The sequence below is a fragment of the Pezoporus flaviventris genome, unplaced genomic scaffold (genome assembly GCF_033815535.1).
Source record: "Pezoporus flaviventris isolate CSIRO_AGI_PZ_B2104156 unplaced genomic scaffold, CSIRO_AGI_Pfla_v1 ptg000002l, whole genome shotgun sequence".
NCBI lineage: Eukaryota > Metazoa > Chordata > Aves > Psittaciformes > Psittacidae > Pezoporus > Pezoporus flaviventris.
This window is the reverse complement of record NW_026892550.1, coordinates 59,812,705-59,838,088: the sequence shown is the minus strand read 5'-3', so window position 1 is coordinate 59,838,088 and position 25,384 is coordinate 59,812,705. Positions and strand designations below refer to the sequence as shown.

At 36.2% G+C, this 25,384-nt stretch overlaps 1 protein-coding gene across 1 annotated transcript in view; it reads right to left on the bottom strand.

Annotated features, from left to right (window-relative positions):
- LRBA (LPS responsive beige-like anchor protein) overlaps window positions 1-25,384 on the bottom strand; it is a 401,040-nt gene that overhangs the window by 307,027 nt on the left and 68,629 nt on the right. Inside the window, exons 23-30 of the mRNA XM_061440892.1 lie at window positions 15,985-17,013; window positions 14,660-14,835; window positions 13,343-13,496; window positions 12,767-12,947; window positions 11,366-11,493; window positions 10,892-10,999; window positions 8,387-8,555; window positions 7,322-7,760 (exon numbers count right to left, since the gene is read on the bottom strand). Coding sequence (XP_061296876.1) covers window positions 7,322-7,760; window positions 8,387-8,555; window positions 10,892-10,999; window positions 11,366-11,493; window positions 12,767-12,947; window positions 13,343-13,496; window positions 14,660-14,835; window positions 15,985-17,013 — 2,384 coding nt within the window. The remainder of the gene's footprint in view (window positions 1-7,321; window positions 7,761-8,386; window positions 8,556-10,891; window positions 11,000-11,365; window positions 11,494-12,766; window positions 12,948-13,342; window positions 13,497-14,659; window positions 14,836-15,984; window positions 17,014-25,384) is intronic.

The following is a 25,384-nucleotide window of genomic DNA, read 5'->3' as shown; positions in this document are numbered from 1 at the left end:
ACAGACAACTGTAAATGACCATAATAGTCCCTTTTGCCTTTTAAGATCTTTTGTATACCTTCCCATCTTCAATTCTGTACAAGTCTGGGAATGTAAGTACAGCTGCTACTCTCATTTCAGTAACTTACTTTCCGTGAAGTACATAAAAAAGGAATTATATTCTAACACTTCTACTGTAATTTTCAGTATCTAGTAATGGCATTCACTTTAATGAAGATACTCTGATTAGTAACACCAGGGATATGGCACTAACACACAGCTGCAAAGTACAGCTGTTAGCAGGCTTTTGGGTTTGTGTTGTGTTTTTTTTTAATTACTCAACATCATTCCTTTTGATTTTATTCAAGGAATAAAAATTACTATGTACAGGTTTCAGACTGAAATACAGGACATATGCTGCCTTATAAACAGTACACATGGGTGTACACGTATATTTCAGACACAGTCACCACCCGCTTTGAGCAAGAGACACTGACTCTCATGAAGTTTTCCGCGAAATTTAGGTTGTTTACCATATCCCACTGAAAAAAAAAAAAAAAATCAAAAAAATTTTAGCTAAAAGAATTAAAAATAAGAAAAAAATTACTCAATAAATTCTACAATAATTCCCATATTTAAAGGTCATGTTAGCTCTTGGTCCCTACTGTTACAAGCTTGTTTAAGGATTCAGAGTGTTTATGATGCAACACAGCTGAAGACTTCCACTGTGCTCCATAACTATTCAGTAAAAAGCAACAGTACAGGGCTGAAGAAATTGCTGCTTCACATTAAGAAAAATATAACCTTGGAAGAAAACAAGAGGCTTTGAACAAACTCACTACAAAGCTGTTTTCTAGCCTCAGACTAATTCTGAACAGAACTTAAGACAGTGATCTCTGACAGTCAACTAAAATGATTCCGATTTTTCTGGCCAAAATAAAACAAACAGTATCTCCTTCTCCGGACAGCTCTGTCAGTCTGAAGCACACAGCCAAGAGAAACACTGGATGTTGTCCAAAAGCATGATGTAAAGAAACCCTCAACTCTGAATGTACTTTCTCTCTGTCTTCTGGTCACTTGCCATGACCTTCTGATTCAAAAAATCCTTAAAATAGTTCAGGAACAACAAATCAAAACATTAAAATATCTTAATATGATTGCTTTATAGCTACACACTGCTGCATTAAATCTAATGCAATGTTTACTACTGTGTATGTCTGCCCTCTTAATGATGCGATGGACCAATGTTACAGCTGCAGGATTTGTTTCAGGAACTTCCACTTCCAGGCCTTCCTCAAGGTATGAATGTACGGCTCAGAAATCACATACAGATTCATATTTGCCACATACTGGAAAGCGAATGAAGATATTTGATGCATAAACATTAGTCGTGTTTGTTTACTTATACTCTGAAATTCCTACATCTTTCCTTTTTTGTGCAGTAATATGGTATTTTCTCTGAATATTTAAGTGGAAATGCAACTATGTTCAAACAGAAATACTTGCCATTGACCATCAATGATCCTTCCCATTCTTCTTTCAAAAGATTATTAAATGCTAGTATAAGGAAAATTAATGCAATTTGCAGAAAGAATGAATGACAGAATGAAAAAAAATCAAAATTAAGTATTCTAGTAAATAAACTATGTGGAGAACATGGAGTGTTTAGTATATTAGTAAATCAGGTAAATTTGTCAGAGAAGTATCTTAAAAATTAATGTGCTCTCAACTTCTCTCCAGTAACAGGGCACTTGCTTTTAAAGAGTACAGAGATAAGAATCCTTTTTTGTGGCTAAATTGATAAGCATTTCTTAAATATGCTACACATGTGAAAATGTTCATCAATAAGTGTCCTTACACTGTATTTCCTCAGACCTACAGAATTACGTATTCTTAAAAAATCTTTTTATCATGCATTAATTTGGTCAGAATAACAGCGAACATTAAGCAAGCTCATACAAGGGCAGAGACATGTCACATGGAAGAAAACTGTCAATACATTTCACTCAACATTCACATTATCACATCATTTCAATTAACTCTATACTTGTGGGTTACATTTGAATATTATTACATCTGCTATCATAATACTCAGATACAGGAGGAAAAAAATAAAGAAAAATGCACAGAAAGTATTCTTACGTTGTATTTCATGCAGACCTCAAGCACTATGGTAAAAATGGAAGCTTAGTTGCCTCATTTACATGACTGTCTCAGATGTTGTGCCTTTTTTAATTTAAAATCAAATATTTTAAGGTTTAACATAGGAAATTACAGCACATGAACTGATAACACAGGTCAGGCATAGTGAGAACTAGCCACCATAAATACATCTTAGCTAGAAGGTCAGTGTGTTATTAGTCCCAATTATGCTGAAGCATGTGGCAGACATTTATTCACTGCTGAATGAGCACAGACCACTGAGCTGAACACTGACTTCCATCACAGACAAAGGCCTATGCAATAATCATCTTTTCTGCCAAATTCTATAAGGATTTACTTTTTGCGCACTTTCTTGGGTTCAGAGCACTTATTCTTCTGTTACAATAAAGATACAAAATATCTATAAATATCTCTAAATTTTCAGTACTTTTTCCTAAATCTTTTGTTGGTTTTTTTTTGAAGTTGGCAAGTCTGCAATTAATTTTAAATATATTTCAAGTTAGAAATATTCCTTGGGTGCTAGTCAAATATTCCTAATACAACAGGGGCCAGGCCAAACTGATGACCTCACTGTGATTTAAAAATATGTATATGAGCTCTATTTCCTCTTGACATACAAGAATTTATACAGATTTAATTCACAGCATTCCATTTTTTAGAGCTGAACAGTAACAAAGGTGACAAGTTGTCTGTTTCTATATGGGATAAGGTTTTAGGTCAAACCTAAAAGAAATCAGTCTTGTTCCAGGCTACCAGAATGATGCTCACTGCACGGCCCCCATTTAATGAGCAAAACATCAGAAAAGAGGGTGAGATTTATTTTTACCTCTACTTTATGAACTAACAAAGAAGCTTGCTATGACAGTGTCCTTCTATGGGCTCTGCTTCTACAGCTGATACCCATTCCTTTATGTCCTCCTTGAAATACCCAAGGAAGAATAAGAGACACTCAAAACCATGAGAGAACAGGGGTGTGAGGGAAGAGAGGGGAGCAAGGAAAAACATATGATAGAGAAATTACAACCAATTTTGCAAGAGAACTTTAAAATCAGCTCAGCAGGGAGAAGACTTCAAATGGTTTGCCTCTTAAGCGCCTGCAGAATGTTAATAGTTGCTGTGCCAAAAGAGCTGAGCTTCTCAACACAGCATACATGCCTTGATCCACAGATCCCCTACTTGCATATTCTTTCTCTACCTGTACCTGGCAGACTTAATCTTGTCAACGAGTTTATTATTTTTACATTTGAGGACCAAATCAATGAAGTCTAAAATGTATGCATTCCACACAAAAAAAAAACCAAAGGACTGATTAAATTTAACTGACATACCACCAACAAACATTTCAAAGGCACATGCACACCACTAAATGACAAATGCATAAACATAGCTGAGGCAAACTAAGCAGCTTACAGATGATGTTCCAAAAAGATAAACTAGCTTATTAATATATCTGTTCTGTAAGTTACAGTTATAGCTGCAGATTTAAATCATGGTCTTACACCATAGAGCTTAAGGCACTACATTCCTCTGAACCCTCAGCATCACCTTCCTATAACAATACTATTGAATGTTTCCACAAAGAGCATTAGAAGCCAGAAGAGACCATGGTTTTATTTTAAACTGCACAGTAAATATGGCAAGTGATAGGTTATGGGCTCTATTAGACTAATTGAAGAGAAATGCCATCTTTTTTTATCCTAAGCTTGATTATTTTTCTTTTTTATTTAAATTTGCTTGCATTAGCATACTCCCCCCCCCACCTTACAATATTACTACTAAGAAAACTGCTGCTTTAGGACACAGTGAAATTGGAACTTTAATTCATGTCCCTATGGATCTTGGGAAAAAGCCAATGCAAGTCTTGAACTTTATCATGATAAACCCCTGGCACCCACTAATCACAAGATTGTATCTTCACATAAGATAAGGAGAAGACTTTTGGCATGGGAATGAACACATACACCTAGCTGTTTGCAAAGGCTTGCAACCTGGCAGCCTTTCAGTAAGGCTTCACTCACATAGCTGTTACTGTATACTCTCCAGCTATGGCTGGGAAGTTGATAATCCTTAAGATATGAGGAGAGTTTTGATTTCTGACACAGCATTCCTGAGATAAATGCAGGATCAGAGAGATGCTTTGAAATTCCCAGAGATACCTCTCTAGTAAACTGCTACATGGGAGCAACTTTTAACAGTGTCTTTAAAAAGGGGGGGGAGGGGGGGGGAGAGTTAACTCACAGAACTTGTGCTTGCCATCAAACAATATATTAAATATAACCCAGACACAGAAAATGAGAGCATCCCAAATCCTGTTTTTCCAAACTTTCCTTAGTAGTTTTGCCTATCTCAGAGATAGGCACTACTATTTCCAACTCTTACTACAGTTTCTTGTAAATGTTTTTTTTTCCCTAGTACAATTCCTTCCCCCTGCTGTTACTATGTATCATCTCACAGCATAAACTTGCATATTAAGCAGAATCACACTATATAAAGAATAGTCACCTTCAAGTGGTCATAAAACTTCCCTGCCTATATAATTTTAAATATATTTCATACACATATTTTGTCTTTCTGATTGATATATTAGCTAGCTAACAACATGTCTTACCAATACTTATCAATGTGTTTACCACAGATCCAAGATGGTGCATGTCACTACTAGATGATACTTGAGTAGAGGTAGGACTTCTACATCGGTAAGTACACTTTTGTCTAGCTGACATACCCACAAAAGCAAACAAGTGAAAGATTAAGCCACCTAGAAACACAGAACCGTAACATACCGAGGTCACATGCAACTGCTGAAGGACAAAATAGTTTATACTAGTTCATTACCTTTTTCCTCACATATTTAGCCCCACCCACTAAACATAAAAAGTCACAGGAAACTAATACCTACAAGTTATCATTGTGGACAGTCCACACGGCTACATAAACCAGTACACCACCTCTTGACCTCGGCTCTTCCATTTACAACCACGGTGCCATCTACTGCTTCAACCCACGCACCACTTTTTCCTGTCTGCATGTATTCCTTTAGCAGACTGGCTTCTTTTCAGTATACTAACATAGAAATTAGGCCTCAAGGTTAAGTGAGAGAATGCTAAGAGCTGCGGGGAGAGAAGAGTCCATCTAGGACAGTGCAGCACTAGAAAAGTAGAAAAGCAAAACAGCAAATAGTTCAACTTCTCAGTGACTTGCTTTACAAAACACACTGCAGTAAGGGTGTTTTTTTGTTATTTGAGTGACTTTGTAATTAGACAGAAAAAGGAACACAGAACTGCAAGTGACTGAAGGGCTGCTGCCAATGCCCAGTATTTCACTGCTGCACATGTTATCAAATTAAATTGCAGTTTCCTCTGATAAGAAAGTTTTGTAGGCATAATCTACCTATGTCAGGTATGAGGAATGCAAGTACCAAATGACTTCCTGCCTAGTTAACCTGCTTTACACTCAAAATGGCTCAAATCAGATTTGCACAGGCAGCACAAACCTTCAGTTTTAGCAATAGCTAAAAAATAATTCCTTAATGCAACATGTGCTTCTGCACTAGATGTCCAGACAAATGCTATTCTGTGGTTCAAATCTCTACCACTCTGCAATGAACAATAAGGATTTCCTGAGGAAAAACATCAGTCACAAACTGAAGCTTTGTGCTATTTCACATCAACTACCCACTTGCTGTAAAAATCAATGAGAGGCCTCAACAGGGAAGTGGTAAAAGCACTTGGGAAGCAGCAGGGAGAGAGGTACAATGAATTCTTAATACAATGCCTCTCTTCTCCCAATTTTCCCCCTCTGCCTCCATCCTCCTACTGCTCCCCAAACAAGTTCTCCTGTTTAGCATCATAGGCAAAACACAGTACTTGCTTTGAGACAAGAACAAGGGGGCTAAATGCTAGCATACACCATCTGTGTCTAATCTAGCCAGACAACCCACACCACCTCTTCCCCCAGCAGTGATATGGCAATCCGAGTTGTGAACGCATGCTGTGACAGCTGCATCCACCCCCTGGAAGAGCTGCACTCTTTTCCTGGGGCAGCTGAGTTAGCTAGTTTAAGCAAGGCAGCCATACACTGCAAAGATGTCAGAGCCAGAGTTAGTTCAGGAATAAGCGGAGGATCAGACATTGGTATGGTAAGAGATCCACTGCCAGAGAGATATCTGGATATGACTAAGGCTTTCCAGAGGCAGGAATGCAAGTGTTATGGCATTCTGTCTTTCATCCTCTGTTCTCTTTGTTGGTTTTGGGAATCTCAGAGAGGTAAAAGTCAGTAAACATAGTAAAAGACAATGTCGTCTACTATTCCTGGGAAAAGAGGAGATAATAAGACTGAGATGTAGGGGAGACTAAAATTATTAGGAAAAAAGGGACTTTAATCTAAAAGGAAAACAAAAAAGAAACCAAGCAGCTCCTTTTTAAATGCACCACAGCATTTGAGAGAGGCAGATAGTTATTAAAATGAAACAAAATTTTAACAGCTATTATAACAACAAAGCAAATTAACAGCTTAGGGATATAGTTAATGAATTAAACCTGAAAGATTTAAAGTAGACTTTTAGCACCAGAAGGCAGAACACAGATACATTTTCATAAATGAATACAGGAATATTCTATAGGTAGAAGGACACCTAGATGAGTACTCAATTGGTTTTGATCCATCTGTAACTATAATTAAACCAGTATTTTTTTGCAGGCCTTCAGTAACAGAAACTAGACACACCTTTGTGATCAATATACAAGCTAATCTACACATTATTACTTCAAGTTATTTAGTGTCCACTTTATTTCCTGAGTCCCTTAAAACTGACTAAATATGCATAGTACTCCAGCACTCATCTGCAAGCGCTGCAGTTAGGAATAGCAGAATAAGAATGACAAAAGAACAGGTTACACCCTTAATCTTTACTTTTACTCTTGCAGTCATTTCTACACAATTTATTGGCCCCTATTCCCATATCACTTCTGAGCTCTAACATGCATATGGACAGGAGAGTTTACTCTGATAAAGAGGTGCTGGGTTCAAAACCCAACCACCAGTCATTCTTCATTTCCACAGTAGAATAACATAGCATCCTGATTATGTTAAGTACTAGATGACACTGTACATGACATCTGATTTTTTCCTTACAGATCTCTTAAGCAAAATAGCCCAAATATTTTAGAAGTTACATTACCTGTCAAAGGAATGGAACTGTACAGGCTGCTCAGCAGCTCCATCACCAAGAACTCCAAGGAAAGCTGGTGGCAGAAAAGCAGAATCCACTGCAGTCACATCAGCTGGTGTGCTTACCAAGCTTCTCAAGATATCTTTTACATTGACATTTTTTGCAGCTGGCGCAGAAGCTGCAGGCTTACTATCCTGAGTTCCAGTCCCACTTCTGCCCTCCTGAGACTTATTTACTTCTAATGAGAGTGTGCATAGTACTTCACTGATTGCATCTGGACCTGCACTGACATTCGGAGGTCCTGCTTCAGCAACACTACTGGAACTGTTTGTTTGTCCCGAAGCTGGTTCCTCCCCAAGACCAGAATCCCTTCTTTGTACGGATGCTGTACTTTCTGAATCTTCAGTGCAGGCTGAAGTACCAAGAGCAACAGATGGGTTTTCCACATCTGTTCATACCAAAAACAGAAAACACATTTTAAGTCCATTATTAGCAGAACTGCATTCAACACACTGCTCCCAAGAAGTAACACCAATAGGTGACAAGTGAAATAACACAGCTGTATTTCCTCTTGTCTACTTAGAGATTTAATATTATCTCTATTTCATAGGAAACTTAAAACCAAAAAAAATCCTTCAAATTTCTAAGAAGAATGAAAAGTTATAACACTGAAAACAGAAAAGGGAATAGAAGTTATTGACTCAAAAGTCAAATAATGAAAATTAATTCACTGACTTAAAGAAGCGTAGGAGAAAGAAGTCTCTCAGTGGAAACAAAAAGCTGCCAGTCAGTCTATGCTTATGCATACTTAACACAAAACAGTAATGTTTCTGCAACAGAATACTTCACTACTTCAGCAAGATTAACTAGGTCCACACAGCAAAATCAACCTATAGATTAGATTCTTCTCACATCAAAGATACACACAAATACTGAGGCAAATTAAATACTATAATGTTGCTTATTTAAATAGTTATAACACACATATTTTTATACAATTTCACATGGACTTCTATAGAATTTTAAGATGCATATGCCACATTATTTCATTTGGCCAAATATTTAACAGTTCACCTGTAGCAGGAGTTTCATTATTTTCATTCCCTGATTCCTTGAGTGACTGGCTATCGTTTGGTTGTCTTTCATTCTGGGGTTCCAGTATATCTCTGTATTTTGAAACCATGAGCACAGAAATAAAATACACAACAGCCAAAGCCAAAAACTGAGCCTGTTTACTATCCTCCTGTAAAAAAAAAAAAAAAAGACACACACACAGATTTTTCCATTACAATTTCAGCAGCATGTTTTATTTTTCTGTAAAGTATGCCCAGTGCTACCATAAACAGACTGAGAGTAACCTGATATGTCAACAACAGTAGAACAATATTCTCTAGTCACAGTTTGTCTCACCTATAAAGCTGAGGAATACAGCAAACGTATACAATTGGCACTAATCCTTTCATTTTTCACTTATAAATACGAAAACTTTGACTAAGATTGTGTGTTTTGACTACATGCTTGGAATTAGTGCAGGGACTAGGTCCCCTTTATTTATTTATGGATGTTTCTTCTATTACATTTCCTCAAATGTGCCAAGATATTAACAGCATTTACTGTGAAATGCAACCATGCAGGTGTACTCAACAAAACTGTAAGAGCATTTATTAACTGTTACATATTAATGAAGGAAGTGGAACAAATTCCAGAAACAGCATTAAGTTTTACTTCATCATCAGATTGTCCAGAATGGATGTACTGTACTATGTACAACTTAAAACAAGAATTGGTAAATATGCATTTGCATTTCAGCTGTAACTTTAACAGATTTTAAGAAAATTTTCAAAATAAATATTACCATGAACTATGCCAGGCACCTCCCCAGAACTTCAGTCACCCCTATTGAAATAAAGAGCCACACGCCAGCTCTGAGTAGACATGATTTATCCTAGGTCTGTCCCTTTTGGTGGTCAATAAAAGAAAAGCTTTGTACATGCTGGATCACAGGAGAACAGTACAGTTGGATCCCCAGTGACCAATATGTGTTGAGCAGTTTTATCCCCGATTTAGATAAAAGCTCAGGTAGCATTCAAGTTTTCCCTCTGAGTAGTTCAAGAAACTAGATTAAAATATAAAGCTCATTTTATCATGATTTTAGAGCCTATTGAAGGCCTATGTTCCATGAAGAGTTCTTTAATAAGCTATAGTGGAAGAAGTTTGTGAGAAATTCTCTATTAAGAACAAGGTAACACAACTGGATCCTACCTGTTACGCTGAAAAAAACCCCAAACCTATATACCACCCCAGCTTGATGCAAATCCTTAACTTTCATAAAACAAGAGAGAAACAGCAGGCTAGTAACAGGTTAGCATCAGGCAAGCACAGTGTGAAATTGTTAGAAGTTCCCTATGATGGTAAGGATTCTAAACAACTTTCTTGCTAGATGAATTTTTGCAAGACAGTTTTCAACTGTACTTAATATTGTGAATTTTAACTATTTAGATGCAAGCATAAGCAGAGCTCAGAAAAAAAATATTCCAAAATACATCTTTTAAAGTCTATTTTTTCTTCACAGCTCAGTGTAGTAGCCAAAAAGCAGAGTTACTGCGTCACTTTATTTGTGAGACAGAAACCAGTAGATTAGAAAAGCAAAAAGTGCAGAGGTTGTATGCATACTGGGTTATTTAAAAGAATAAATGGTACACAAAATCTGCTTGATTTTGAAGACTGCATCATTAGGATTGTTTTGGTTGCCACCAGTATGGAAAATTCACTTCCTGTTAATCTTTTGCACACTATATACTGAAGTAGGGGTAAAAAAAGCTTGGTTCAATCAATAATTAAAGACAAAAATGAAAGATTCTTCACTATTCTGGATAGGCCAAAAGTCACTGTGCAAATCATTACACTTGCTAAATAGTCCAGTTATTGTCAAATAAGTTCTAGTGTCCAAGCCTGTGGCCACCAATAACTCATAGCCATTATAGCTGCTGTATTTGCTTACAGCAGGTGTGTTTTTTAAGCCATCAATCTCAATTTCCTCGATATCAGCTATAAAGTTGCTGACAAAGGACAAGGATATTCTTAGTCAATTCAAGAATAAAAAAACATATCCATATTTACAGCACGTGCACACAAATTGGTTCCTCTGAGGGGGAGTAAAGGAATTACATGACCTCTAATTTCTAATTAGCTAGAAAGATATTAATCTCTCAAAAACTGTACATAAACATCTTTATAATACATAGTATACGTAAACAGTTTGCCTATGTACAGCATATGAAAGTATATATTTGTACTTAAACTAACACAGTTAATATACAGTACGAAGAATTCCAGAGAATCAGCTCTTAGGAACAACCAAAGAGCCTGATCAGCAGGCAGCCATTTTCACCTCTCCCTCTTTCCAATCACAAACACTACAAAACAGCTGCTGAGTATTACAAGTTCCTAACTGCTGTGAGCAGTATTCAGTTCTTGTAAATTAAATTTAGCCAAACTACATAACACAGAGCAAGTGTCCAGCCAACAAATACATGCAGAAATCAACCTACGAAGAAAACAACATTATTTGTAACTTACTATGTCTCTGAACACTACTGCTCGAAGTCGATTAATATCCATATCCTGCAGAAGTCTGTCATGGTCTCGTACTGGAGAAATGCCCCCAGTCACAATGTCCACTGGACTCTATTAAAACAACCAAAAGCAATCGTTTCAGATTCTGGTTTTAAAAGCACTCTACCAAGAATCATTAAGTGCATACAGTTGCTCACAGTACATCATATTGTCACAACTACAGCACAAAGATCAGATATTCATTTCATCTTTAAATGAAAAGAAAAATCTGGCAAATTCTTGAGACAGATTTATTTCACTGTGGAAGGTTAAATATGTGAGTGTTAAATTCAGATCTTGGAACATCTACTTCAGGATTTCCAGTGTGCACACCCTTCAGCTATACAAAAGTACCAGTGGAACAGGTATAAATTTAAAATCTTATGCCTCTGTAGAGAATAGTAATTACTGAGCTCCTGAATGGGGTCTTATACTTGCCTTTGCTGAAGAATTTGCTGTTCCTACAAAGCCCTGCACTGTTTTTTGGTTCTTCACAATGTCTCCAATAGGCTTCATCTGTACATGCTGCTGACACTCCAAGCAATTTCTTACTGCTACTGCACAAACTTGAAGGGAAAAGAAATGTTAAGAATTACTCTGGGAAATAGTATTGTCTATATCCCTTACCAAGAAGTATAATACATTTCTGTTTATCACTTAAAAAAGTTTGAGCACATCAATACAATGATATTTTGCTTCCCTAAATTTTAAATAGTCACAAAAGATTGCTCAAAATTCTTTAATAATTTATATCTAATAATTAATACTAAACTATTAGAACATGTATGCTGTATATCTAATGGATACTTCAAAGTGAGTAAGTTAGCATCCCCCACTGAAATTTTACCATGCATACAACCATGGGGCGGGGAGGGTGAAGACAGCTCAATTTCACAGACTATCAAGAAAGACAAGTGATATACGGAAGTGAAACAAATGATAACGTTTGCTTCACAATGCTTTGTTACTCTTGCACTAAATGTTGTGAAGTTACACAATTTATTTTTTTTTAGCTTCACAACTGTACCTGTTTCATCTTCTAATATGATTTATTTTCAAAGGAAAAAAGAACTACCCCACCTCTATACCTGTTTGCATCCCATAAATCTTGTTCTACCTGCACAAAGTTTTAATTGCCTAGAAAGGGAGAGGAAGGCTAGTTACTGTTGAGGCTCTGAGCTGCTCTGGCACTCATGCAAATAAAAAATTTTTCATTACAAAAAGTGTTACAGCATGCAACTAGCATGAATACTCTCCTCCTGTATTAACTAACTGAACCCAGTTACGATGGTGTATGTTCTCGTTTGTGGAACAGTCATTACTTTTTTAGGTAATAACCACTTCCTTTCAATCCAATTTGATCAAAAATGTTATAATACTGGATGCACTACTGCCCAATTTGAACCCTTCAGAAATTTACATCTCTAGTTTTCACCATACCTTCATCTAATGGCCTCAAGATTTAAACTCCTTTTCTACATATTATAAAGGTTCATGATTCTGTATATGGTAAAAAGTTTCTTTTTCTCGAAGCTGCTATATTCTCAGCCTTGACTATTTGGGGAACTTTGGCAGAAAAAATATCTTCATGGATAAGATGAAAACATGCATCCACACAGTCAGGCTACCAAATTTAGTAATTTCTTTTATTTAAACCTTTTAAAGAGGAAAAGAACCCCATATATTCATTGCAGAAAAATAAAACAATACTTAAAGATCCCAATGCTTCTTTGGCTAAACTTAATCCTGATTTAACAAAAAGAGGGGGCAAAGCTAACAATTGCTAACTATTTTGTAAAAGCAAGTTCCTATACTCATTAAGTCATTTAATTTGCTTACCCAGACGAAGACACTGGCGCAGAACTCCTCCAGATGACATATTTTTCTCAGACTCAATGTCAGTGAAACCAAGAGAGCTTGCAAAAATCAGCACATCCACCAGGTTAATTAATCTCTGGAGAAATGTTAAAGATGCTTCTACTGAAAGTCCTTGAGTTGGCTCAATATTCTCCAATTCATGCTAGGCAGAGAAAAATTGAAAGTGACATTTACCTCTTCACAAAGGTGATATTTCTACAACTTAAATGAAGAAAAATGTATGCTGGAAGTCCATTTTCAGTCGCATGCAAAAGTAGTAATTAGTTGTATTCTAGGAACAATCATTAGTATTGGGATTTAATCCCATTCCAGACTGCTGCGGGATAATGAAGCCAGGCAACTTTTTTTATGTCTTCAGGCAAAGAGGGCAGGCACCCTATTTATCTTAGGGAAAGCATGGAGGAAAAGGGAAGAATGAGATGCTGTGGAAATATCCCACACTGTTTCAGAAAACAGTGATATGATAGTTAATGCACTGAACAAAGAAAGGCATCCTCCCACAAGAGATATATTTTAAAATAAAAAGAAATTTCTTACAGTAGCAGATGTGGCAGCAGAGAGCAGTGGCAATATACCACCACAAGCCATGATCATGTTGTCCATCAATTGAGAGATGAGGTGAATTGTGTTGTGCACAAATACGACATTGTCACTGCTATTCACAAAGTCCATCACAGTTTTTGTAGAATGGCTGTCCAAAACAAACATTCAGAATTCAGCTCATTTTTGTGGTATTTTAGCATCTTTATGCTTTCATAAAACTAAAACCAGTTTAGCAGTGAGGCAGCAAAGAACACATGACTGCAAGGGTCCACTGATACATCTTAATCAAAACCTAAAACTACCTTTCCTTCCTGTTCTCAAACCTCTCCAGATTATAGCTTGCTAAAAACACCAAGATATGTGTTAATCACCATTTGGATAAACATATATTTAGGCTAGTCTATGATTACTTGCTATAGCAAAAGTCACCGTATCAGGCAATACAGTGGTTTCCTGGAAGTGTGAATTAGATCTGAACTTCAATCTTTGGAAAAATAAAGCGAATACTAAGGGACTCTCTGAGAAATTAAAAATGAACAAAACACAAAATCCTGAATCCTCTTAAACATGGAAATTATTTTTAAAACAGAAAAGAAATAAAAATACATTTTAGCTATATCTGATGATGTCCTGAGAGGTTAATTTAATCACATCCTGGATATTAAAATCAGACAAAAAATCACCTAAATTTAATTTTTTTTAATCACTTAAGTACTCTATTTCTTCATTCCTACATTCCTTTTCTATCAGATCAGTACAGCTATGTGGTTCAATTTAAATTTGATATTCACTACAAGATAATAATAGACACAATTCAAAGTTATTCTGCAATTACAAGGCAGATACATATACAATTCAGCATTACAAGGCAGAATTAACACTGTTTTCAAAGTTTCTTGTTGAATCACCAACTATAAAACCAGCAACATAGCAGGTGCAAATTAGTAAGTAATGAGTACTACTTGGGATAGATTTTTTTTTTTTAGTCCATATTTTGATAATAAAAGATGAAGGTCCTTACATCAGAAACATGAAAATCTTGTTCCAATAAAAATCAACAGTGAGACTGCCACTGATTTAAATGTAGTCAGGATTTCAGTCAAAATATGTCTGTAAAGAGTCTTCAGAAAAAAAAAAAAAAAATGGGTATAGGTCACAAAATAAGTGTAGGTCTACTGAATGAAGAGTAAAAGTAAAATACCAGCTCTGCAAAATTCAAAGAGTAACTCTGAGGCAGTTTCAACAAAATCTCAAGTTAATTATAATCGCAATTCCAGTCTGGGTCATGTCATATAAAGCACAGAAATTTACCTTCTCCACATCTGTATATCTGTTTCTATGGAAAAGAGTAAGTCTGTGAGCAAGCGCTGATGCATCAGTGACCACTTAAATTCAGGAATACGGAATACAGTTGACCTGGAGTCTCTTCTCTGTCCATCTGACATAGCAGCTAGCTCTTGTCCTGAAGAATCTTGATGCCTTAAGGTCTGAATACACAGTTCGCCAACAAAAAGAGAAAAAAAGAAACCCCACCACACTCTGGTTATTAGTTTCCACAGCATACACCGAAAGGCATTTAATACACTTGAGATTTTAGATATTCATTAAGTTTAGACTGTATATATGGTTACAAATAAGTCTAAAACTATTACACAAATCCTATTTACTGGATATACCAAACCTACAAACTAGTCTACAGCTGCACTACCACACTTGTTAGTCAAGGCATACACAAGCAACAACCCAACCTTACCACAGAGGGAGCATGCATTTCTGTAGACAGTGGTTTTCCTCCTTTAAGGAAGAATGGTGCAGAATGAAGAGCATCCATTAGCAGGTATCGCTGCAAAAGGGAAGTACTCAGACACATGACTCTTTAACCATGAAAAGCTGAGTTAGAAACTAAAGACTAACATGGTGGAGCATTACAGCATGCAACAGAAGCTCAGCTTTAAATTATACTTGCACAGAAAAGTTAGGCTGATGTGATGGAGTGACAATACTTCAAATTTTATAGTATCCAATATATCTACATATTGTGTACCTGCAGAGTAGCTAATATAAAAATAATTTTCACAAGTTCCATCACAGGATGATGATATGAGGATATGAAAGATATGAGGATATGAAAGAAACTTGGTGCTATTTTTTTTCTGCAAAAGCAATATTTACTCCTCAAAAATTGCAAGAGTCAAGAATATAAGAGACCAGATTGAAAAGAGTAAAGGCTGAGTAAAGCAGCAGAAGAAATTCTAAATAAAATCCTCTCCTAATATATTTCTTTCAATTCTTCAAACTTAAGAATAGAAATGCCAACACAGACGAAGTGTCCATCTAGCCAAACACTCAGTTTCCATCTAGCCAAACACTCAGTTTCCATCAGCATCCATAAGTGGATGCACAAAGAATAAAATCTTAGAGACTTCTCAGTACATAAATTAGTAAGAATTATTTTAATAACTCTTACTATTAATCAAGGGTTCTCACTATTTTAATCAAGGGTCGAAAATATTCTTTAGATAACTCATAAAATCCAAACATATTAAATTCCCCCAAATGTGTGGGGGGTTGTTTTTTTTTTCATAAGAACTTCCTTTAATTTTTAAGGTAGACAGAAGAAGGACAGGTAAATTTACCTCAGGTATGGATCTGGAGGGCTGAGGTGCTTCTAGACATGTGTTAGCTTTCAGTTCCAGTCTTTCTGTATCTGATGCAACACTAGTAACATCCAGCTTTGCGATTCTTTTGTCAGAGGCTCCAGCAGGCTCTGGCACATGTGTATTTGCATTTTCTTCAGTTGTTTTGGTTTCACTAAAAAGACTCTTTTCTTCCCCCAGCTTCTTTTTCCCTTGTGATATTGGCTGAGTCGTTACTTCTTGAATTGCAGATCTCACTGTGTCCGGTGAAGAAGCCAGTTCTTGTTTTGTCCCATCCACAACTTCTGTATCTTCAGACTTTACAAGCACAGATTCAGGTTGATTCTCTATTGCTATTTCCTGCTTTATCACTTCATTTTCATTAGAGCTACATTCCTTGTTCATTTCTGCAAACTCTTCTGAATGTAAATGCATACTGCTTTCCTCTTTCAAATCAACAAAGTCATCCTCGTCTTCCACCTCTACTGTTGATTTTTCCAGTCTTTCTGGACTTTCAAGAGTTTCTCCTTCCAAAGTAGTTTGCATTGATAAAGAAGCAGCAGTGGCAGCTACTGTTTCTTCCACAAACTCATCAGCTTTGCTCAGAGAATCTTCAATTGCTTCAGCTACTCCAATACTAATTTCTGAAACACTGGGTTTTATTCCTTCTGGTTCTGGAGAAAATTCCCCACAAGGCACTGCTTTTAAATCCTGTGTAGTCTCCCGGTCTTCCCTTTCTAACTCCTTTCTGTGATTAGACACCAAATGAGTTTGTCGGTCACCAGTTGATGAAGTATTTGTCTCCTTTTTTCCAGTACTGCAACCCATGTCATCATCAATAATGCAGGAAGGAGCAGCATCTTCTTTTACCTCCAAACATTGTTGCTTTCCCTTGGTTTCAGCTTCTTTGCTAACTCCAGAGATTGTTCTAATTGGAGCTGAAGAATGTATTCCGTTCCCTTCACATGCTTTCCCTTGGTATTCCTTGTACATTTGAGAAAGACTCTCTTTGTGCATTTCAAAAGTTACCTAAAACAACAGAGTTGAAAGCATGTTAAAAATTATATATTTATGACCATGTAATCTAATAAAAAAAAGTTGCTCAAATCAAAGTTGTACTACAGATTTATAGCGGATATTGTCCACATGATTAAAAAAAAATATTTCACATTGGAGATCAACTGGGAGAAAGTTTTTCTTAAGTAGACCTGTTACTCCTGGCCAAAAGAAAGAAATGGGGGGCAAAGGGGGTATGTGGAAGTAAGGCCAGAGTCAAAAAAATCCTAGACCGATCCTAAGGACAGGAAATTAAATTTTTACTAGAAGTACTCAAGAGTTTTAAAGACTACTTTTAAAAAGAAAAATCTTTACATTTTAATTGGAACTAGATGATCTTAAGGTCCTTTCCAACCCTAATCATTCTATGGTTCTATGACTTACAGTTAATACTTGCATAATTTCCTAGGCCACTTGAAGTCATCTGTAATTAGAGTTATCTGTGCTACCTGCATTCAGGTAATTGCATGGGATGTGGGTAAAAAATGCAACAGCCTAACAACCAGAAAATTACTAAAATTTGAGATAGCTCACAATCTCAATTTTTCTGCGACAAGTAGCAAGGGCACTTACTATAGCTGAGCTTTCACATCATTTTAGCACCTTAAGTAGGCTCAACAAACCATAAACAAACTTCTGAGAAGCTCACATTACAAAAATGCAGCCCCAGTGTAACAAAGCCAAAATTCTAAGGATCTCCAAATGATACCTAAAATTCTCCAGAGAACTCTTTCTCTGGTGGATGCTATTCAGCCAGTCTAAAAGGCACACGAGAACAAATACACAATCTAATTAAAGTGAGAAGACCTTCCGATGCATAAGCTGAAAAAAAAAAAATATTGTTCTTAGGTATAGTAGGAAAATACAGATAGAAAAATTCTTTATATACATACTGATAAAACTAACTTGCATGAATAAATAACTGCAGGTTGAAAGAAAATCTCACTAGACTAACTGACATTTTTATTACGCTGTCATTCAGTTTAGTTTATCTATACCTATTTAGGATTTAGATTTATCTTTTATAACAGAAGTGTTTATCTGTAAGCTTAGTTCTCAAAATTTTCCTAAAATATAAAAAATAAACCCCTCAGCTTCAGTTTAACTCTTTTCTTTATCATAAACATTTTCCATAGACAAAGAGCAGGACATTTTACTCAATATGAATGCAAATTTTCTTCTCCTCTTACATACTAAACTCATTCATTTGGATCTCACCTAAAAGTTCCATGTACATGGTATTCAAAGGGATGATTAGTCAGTAGAAATATTTTCTCTTAAGACAATACATGCAAGTAAAAAACTTGCAAGTTAAGAAGGTTCTAGAAAGTCTTCCTGTGCTAGTTTTAAATCAGTTATGTACAAACAAAAAAAGTGTGAATGATTACGTATGAGTGAAAGGTCATCCATCTGTCACAATGGATTTATAAAATATTTGATTATAGGGCATTACAAAATGGGGAGGGAGTGGGGTGTATTATTATTTTATAAATCCTTCCTTCCTGAACTGTTCCACAGTCAGGATGTCAAAAGCAACTCTACCTGGATCATGCTAATAAGCTCCCTCACTTTTCGTTTTACAAAACATGATTAGGAAAGCTACTACTTTTGGTCAAATCATTACAATTCTGAAGAAGATAGCTTGACAACTTGAGCTTATCTCCAGCTACCCTTCTCACTTCTTTCTCCCACTGTTGATTCCTCTATAGCCAAAACTACTAAAATTTTTATTCCAACAAGTACTAAAGAGACATTCAACAAAAATATTTCAGCAAAACTTACCATATACACGCCTCAGAAAGCAGACACTGACCAAAAATATGTATACTTCTTACCTATGCAATGCAAGTATATCTATAACAAATCTATGATAACACAGCTACCTTTATTAATTTCTGTCTTCAGTATCAGACTTGCTACTGCAACTTTCATTTTGAAAAATACACAGGAAAAGTAACTCCTCAAAAGTATTTGCAGGCTTTAGCTATACTACATCACCACACACTTACTTTCAACACTATAAAGCTACATCCAAGTATGACACTTGGATTCTACTCCAGTTATGCACTCCTTCCAAAGCTGTTCAATGTGTCTCAGGTCGAGCCTCAAAATCTATTTCACTAGCTCCCTTGAACGAAGGCAAAGCAAGATAAAGATGAAGATGAGAATGGCAGAATGGCACTTTTTTTCTTGTGGAAAGGAGTAAACGAGGGAGACATGTATGTCAGATTCTATTACTGCTCTGGCCATCGCTCCCCAGTACAAATGGGGATAGGTACAATGACACTAAGATGATCACAACAGAGTAGCTAGAGGGACCTGTTACAAACCATATTTTTTTCCGTGCTCAAACACGAGTGCAATGTAGAGTAGTACAAGGCTCACAGACATGTTCAGTAACAGCAACAACTCAATCTTAATGGAACAAACCATAGAGGTGTTTTGCAGGGCTGGCAATTACTAAAACCACCTTGCAAAAAGAGCACGTTCACAGTGTTGCAAGAGTTTCATCAAGCAACACTTGATGATTACACTGGTCCTTACAGAATACAACAAGCTTTAACAACAATATAAAGTTCCGAGTTCTGGCAGCCCTATCTATGTAAGTGCTTTGATAAATCACCAACCTGGTCGAAATAAATTGCAAGCATCAAGAAATGTAACTTTAAGTGCATTCTAAAAGCGTATTACCAGTTCTGTTACAGCTGCTATTCCCTAGCACTTCAAGGAATCACTGAGGTTAAGGTCAGAAAGCTACAACAAAAAATCTAGCTCAGCCCCTGACTTTAACACACCTTCCTGAACATTGAGGCCAGTAACATGAATTGATGACAGCATCTAGAAAGTTGTCCAGCCTTGATATTGGAAATCAAGAGATGAAATCTCCCCTTAATCAAAAAAAAAAAAAAAAAAAAAAAAAATCAAAAAAAGATTTTGATCAAAAGATAAAAAAAGATTAAATTTAATCTACCACCTTAAAAAAAAAAAGTATCCTTCCTCATTTTGAAAGTCTGGCTTCCATTTCTAATCACTAATTACATCTGCATTTCTCAGTCATTAAAAATACCGCAATGAGGAATAAATACCATGTTTCCACGCTACAGGAGAACATCACTCACAAAATCCCACCAAAATCCACTTTAAAAGGATAGCAATTTCTACTTCCACCATAAACATCAGTAAGAATTCATTTCACAATGTATTAAATGCTGTCCTTTAAATAATATTCAAATTAAAACAGTAATGCAGAAACAGTATTTTTCAAATATCCGTTTCAAGTCTGGGGTTTTCTCACTTATATGAAAAAGGAAGCAAAGTTAAAAAATACTGCCTTGTCAAGTCCAAATATTCAGCAAGTCTGTATGAACAGTTCTGCTCACTATATTAATTTGTAAATTGGTTTGATGGGAAACCAACAAATAGTGGTACTAAAATGCGGGTACTGGACAATTCTTCCCCCACACTTCTGTTGCATTACATGGCATTTCTGAAGCAAACAACTTCAGAAAGCCAAACAATACACTCTACAAAGAAAACACCTAAGGTTAACAAAAGAAGTATCAACAAAATCACAAAACGAAGTAGAACATAATGATTACTAAACTGAAGTAGTAAGAGACTGTATAAAAAGGTATTAAAGATTAAACATTAGGATCTGCAAGCACGCAACAATTTACTAGACAACTGTTAGCTTGAAGAACCGTAAATGTGTTTAAGTCGTTTTTTATTTTCCTTAAGGCACTTGCAACTGTAAAGCTGATAATACAAAATTAATTACAAGAAATTGTTCTAAATTAGTGAGCTAAAAGGCCAATCATTAATCTTCACCATCATTTGATGGTTAATCCATAGCTGTCTGCAATGCTTGGAATGCATCTCTACGCACTACTAGTTAAAGACACTTGTGAGCTAGTAAGTGCAACATTTGCCTCTGCCATTAATTTCAACTTAATTTGACATCCAACATTTACTAATTGCCAAGGAAAAAAATTAGCATACAGCGATGAAAAAGGTTAAGATGATTGACATTTGCTTTAAAGAACAAAGGGAAAATATTTTAACTATACATTAACACTTTGTCCCTTTTTTTTCATTATCAGGTGGGCAATTTTGTAGAGAGGAGACAAGAAAGGAATGTCTGCCAGATAGGTCAGGCAATTATATAGTACTGCTGTTTCCTTAAAGAGTCTGCTCAGTGCAAACTAGCTCCTGTGCTGCTGGCACCATCAATAAACTCTTCATAATTCCAGAAAGTGTTTCAACTTTTTAAATCTTAACAAGGATTTTATTGATCCGTTTTCCCACTTCTCCTCTAGCAACATTAACCTTTCAAAAGTGGAAACTAATTGCCAAACAAAAACAGGTCTGTTTATATGGGAGGCACCAACAGCTGAAGATATCAAACCTAATTTTCAATTCAGTGAAGTGAAAGATACAAAGGTACTGCGTGCACCATACATTGACTTACAGTCTATAACCCACTGATCTGAGGAATATCTCTGGGTTATTTCTGAGCTGTTCACAGATAAAAGCTAAGAAAAGCAAATTAACGTATATTACTGTAGCTGGACACTACATAAGAAGTTTCAAGGAATCTAAGTTTCCACCAAAAAAACATTCAGCGATACACAAGGCAGGGAGGGAACCCGTACACTAAGACATTTTCATGTAACTGCATCTTCATCTAAGTAGCAACACTTTTGCCTTTTTTCTCCTCAGCTTGACAAAAAGATATGCATGCAAATGATTTCTAGACTAAGAAAGCAACTACAGTCAATATATTTCGTAGAAGTCTTTGCTCATCTGAGAGATAATTTTACATATGCCAGGAGCATTATTTTCAGTTCAAGTGAAGGTCCAGGTTACTGTTGCATCACCATACAATAATAAATTCAAACACCACATCAAACATGTTTGCTCATTTTTAGTACTGCAACTATTGCTTTTAATTTGTTTAAATCGCAAGACATGTGCACAGTATCCTGCCAGGGTATATATTTCCTCTTTATCTCAATCCCTGCCACCATTCCTACAGTTCAGTTGACTGTCACGCTCTGCCTTGTCCACATTTGATATTTAGTTCTTAACAAAAATACGTTTTAACTCAATTCAGCGTTCACCATTCTGCATCATCATAATACCCAGTTATAGGTCTTGTGCACTTCTCTCTTCGGCCATCCTTTTCCAATGTCTCCATGTGCTGTCAGCAGCCCTGTAGCAAAGACTCCACATCCATCATTTTAACTCAGGGCTCAGAGGCCATATTCAGTCCCCACAGACACAACGCAGCCACAATCTCAACACAAGCAGTAGCAAGTACAGAGGTTTGCCTCAAACTCTGCAGCAACAGCAAATGAGGCCACTAACAATTCTTGACATTGCAGACACAGATCCCACCTGCCACTGATTTTTATATCAAGTTATACAGATGAGAATCCATTCTCTTCTAAGGTTATCTTTGCTTAGGAAAGATCTCATAACTGTTTGCCTTTAATGCATCAGCTCTTTCCACTGCAAATGGTTCCCCATTTCTTCTTTCTGAGACCCCTGAAAATTCTCAACCAGCAGTAAATCACTATTACACTCTCCATTCCAGGTTTCTGTACTGCTTCCTCTATCTAGCTGATCCTGTTCTTCCCTGCTTCATAAATTCTCAGTTTACCTTGCTCACTGTATTCCTATCCCCTATTTCAGACTTTTCTTTGTTTGACTTAGTCAAATTTTAGCATCCTGCAGGTTTACTCATGACATTCCACTCAAACTGAGTGAATAATGAGATGGAGTAGCGCTCCACTAGCCATACATGCTTCATGTGTAAGAACTCATCAGTGGTACAGATCTCTCCTCCTGACTGTTTATCCCTGCTGAATAATGAAAATACTCTTTTCCTCAGAGGCCTTGATTAGGAAAAGCCTTCCCACACATATACTACAAAACAAGCTGCTACAAGGAAACACTTAGCAAACTTGAAGGATGGCATCATAACCACACATTTAGATGGTACATAGCTCTAAAGGAGGCTGCACGTTCTAGCCTCCAAATTCCTTTTGCTCTCTATAAATCAAATGACCCCCTGAGAATAATTTCATAGAATAGTTTGGGTTTGAAGGACCTTAAAGATCATCTAGTTCCAACCCCTCTGCTGCTCAAAGCCCTGGGGCAACCTGGCCTTGAACACCTGACGATTCCATCTAGAATAAGCATTTGTTGTTGAATTTTTTTTATAAATAACTATTTGTACCACAGGAATGAAACCCGTATTTAAGCATTTTAACTGTGCTACTTAACTTGCATCTCCCCCAGCTTTGCTGCATTAACATACTGGGCATCGCACAACTGGAAATCAAAAACCTGCATTAGCACAATGACCTTCTTGGCTAGCTATCTCTGCTTCCCCCCTCAGGGCAATGCAGATACACTTTACAGAGGACTGAAGAACTTCTGAAGTCTTCAAAATTCACTAGAGCTAAAAAAAATGCCTGCACATAACACTGTGGAAGACCTTACCTCCTTCAAGATAGGGAGAAAAAATGTACACAAAACTGTCCTCAATAACTCATGAATGCCAATGGGATTTGGACTCAAGAGATCCTGATGGCCTGTTACTTTCTGAAACTACTGAGCCATGGTCTCTTCTCTGCAAATTAGTTTTTAAATTGCCATCATATATTAAATCCTCCAGCACCTACTCTTTGCTGCTTTTACCAGTTTTCCTTCATCTGACAGTGATGAAAATCAGGCAAACACAGCACACGTACACCCTGTACACACCTTTTTCTTCCCCTCCTGTATGAAATGAGCGGGGGCACCAAAGAACTTAATACTTACCAATGTCTGTTACAACTGTACTTTAGACTGAAAACTAACAATTATTTCAAAATACATTGTAGGCTAAAAATCACAGTACTAACATTTTAAGATTTTACTTCTTCTCATTCAGATCATTGAACAAATTTTTTCAACTTATACAGAAATAAAACTTCAGCCTATACATATTAAGATTTTTGAGTCTTACTCAAAATTTCAGATACTAAAAAAATAATAAATAAATCAGAATTTACCCAAATATCTTCTCTTTAACCAAATGACATGGTAACGTGAAGCAAATTTTAAGTAGCAAAATATATTTAAGGCCTGAAAAAAGGAAATGCTAGTTCTTACTAGCACTTTAAAACATTCAGATAATTTAGGAGTGCATTATGCTCTGTAAATCATTATATTCTTTTAAAACTTTGGGAAGCTGAAAGGTCAAAAAGGCAAGTCGTCCACCGTTCTTTACTTGTTTCCTACTATTAATCCCCAAATCATTGGTCTGCTTTACAACGTAACATGGCTAGACAGGTAAAATCTAAGACCTAGCTAGCACAGTTACAATATTTAAAAAGCAGAAGTTCTTAGATGTTTTCATAAATTCAGCACTGGATGGTTAGAACAAACTGGAGTTGTGATTTGACTTTTTCATTAACATGGCAGAGGGGCTGGAACTAGACAATCTTTAGGTCCTTTCCAACACTAACCATTCTATGATTTTGTGATTCTTTGATTTTTATTGAACTAGAAGGCACAGATTAAACACCACTGTATACAGTGTGTTACTACTTGGAAAACATCAGAAATATCAAACATGGCAATGAGAAAAATACATAAGTAACACTGAGAAATTTGGCTTTAAAAAGGTTACACACGCCTTCTAAATTCTGAGTGCAAGAAAACCAATGTAGTGCAATTATGCTAGAAAACCACTGCTGCTTATAAAACGTTGTGCAGCTGTTGGAGGAGAGGGTTACAGTGACAAACAGCTTCCCTGCTACAAAGGTGGCAGGAAATCTATCAAACTGGACAATAAAATTGCAATTGAGTTTCTTCGGCTTTTTATAGCAGCTGCATGTATCTTGATGTGTAGCTCTGCAAAACCTATCCAATTCTGTAACACTAGTCCTTTATGTACTAGTTCTTTATCACAGAATGGTGTTATAAATTAGTGGCAAGAATAGTGCAAAGGCTGTAAAAAGGAAAAATAAGCAGTAACCCAATACAATTAGAGATGAAATAATAAAAACACAAATTGGTTATTCTCTTAGCAATATTAAGGAAATATTTCTGTTCCCGTAATTCTCACTACACTTTGAAAGCATGCTGGAAATCAAAAATATCTGAGATGCACTTAGCATCAAACAATTTGCCCACTGAATTATGTCTACACTATGTTACGTGTGAAGATATATGAATCTCGGTATAAAAGGATACAAGAATATTCAAAACAAGTAAAATTAGAGGGAATAACAAATAATTATTATTATATATTAATATCAGTTTATGTGGACATCTTCAAGTGATTTGTAAG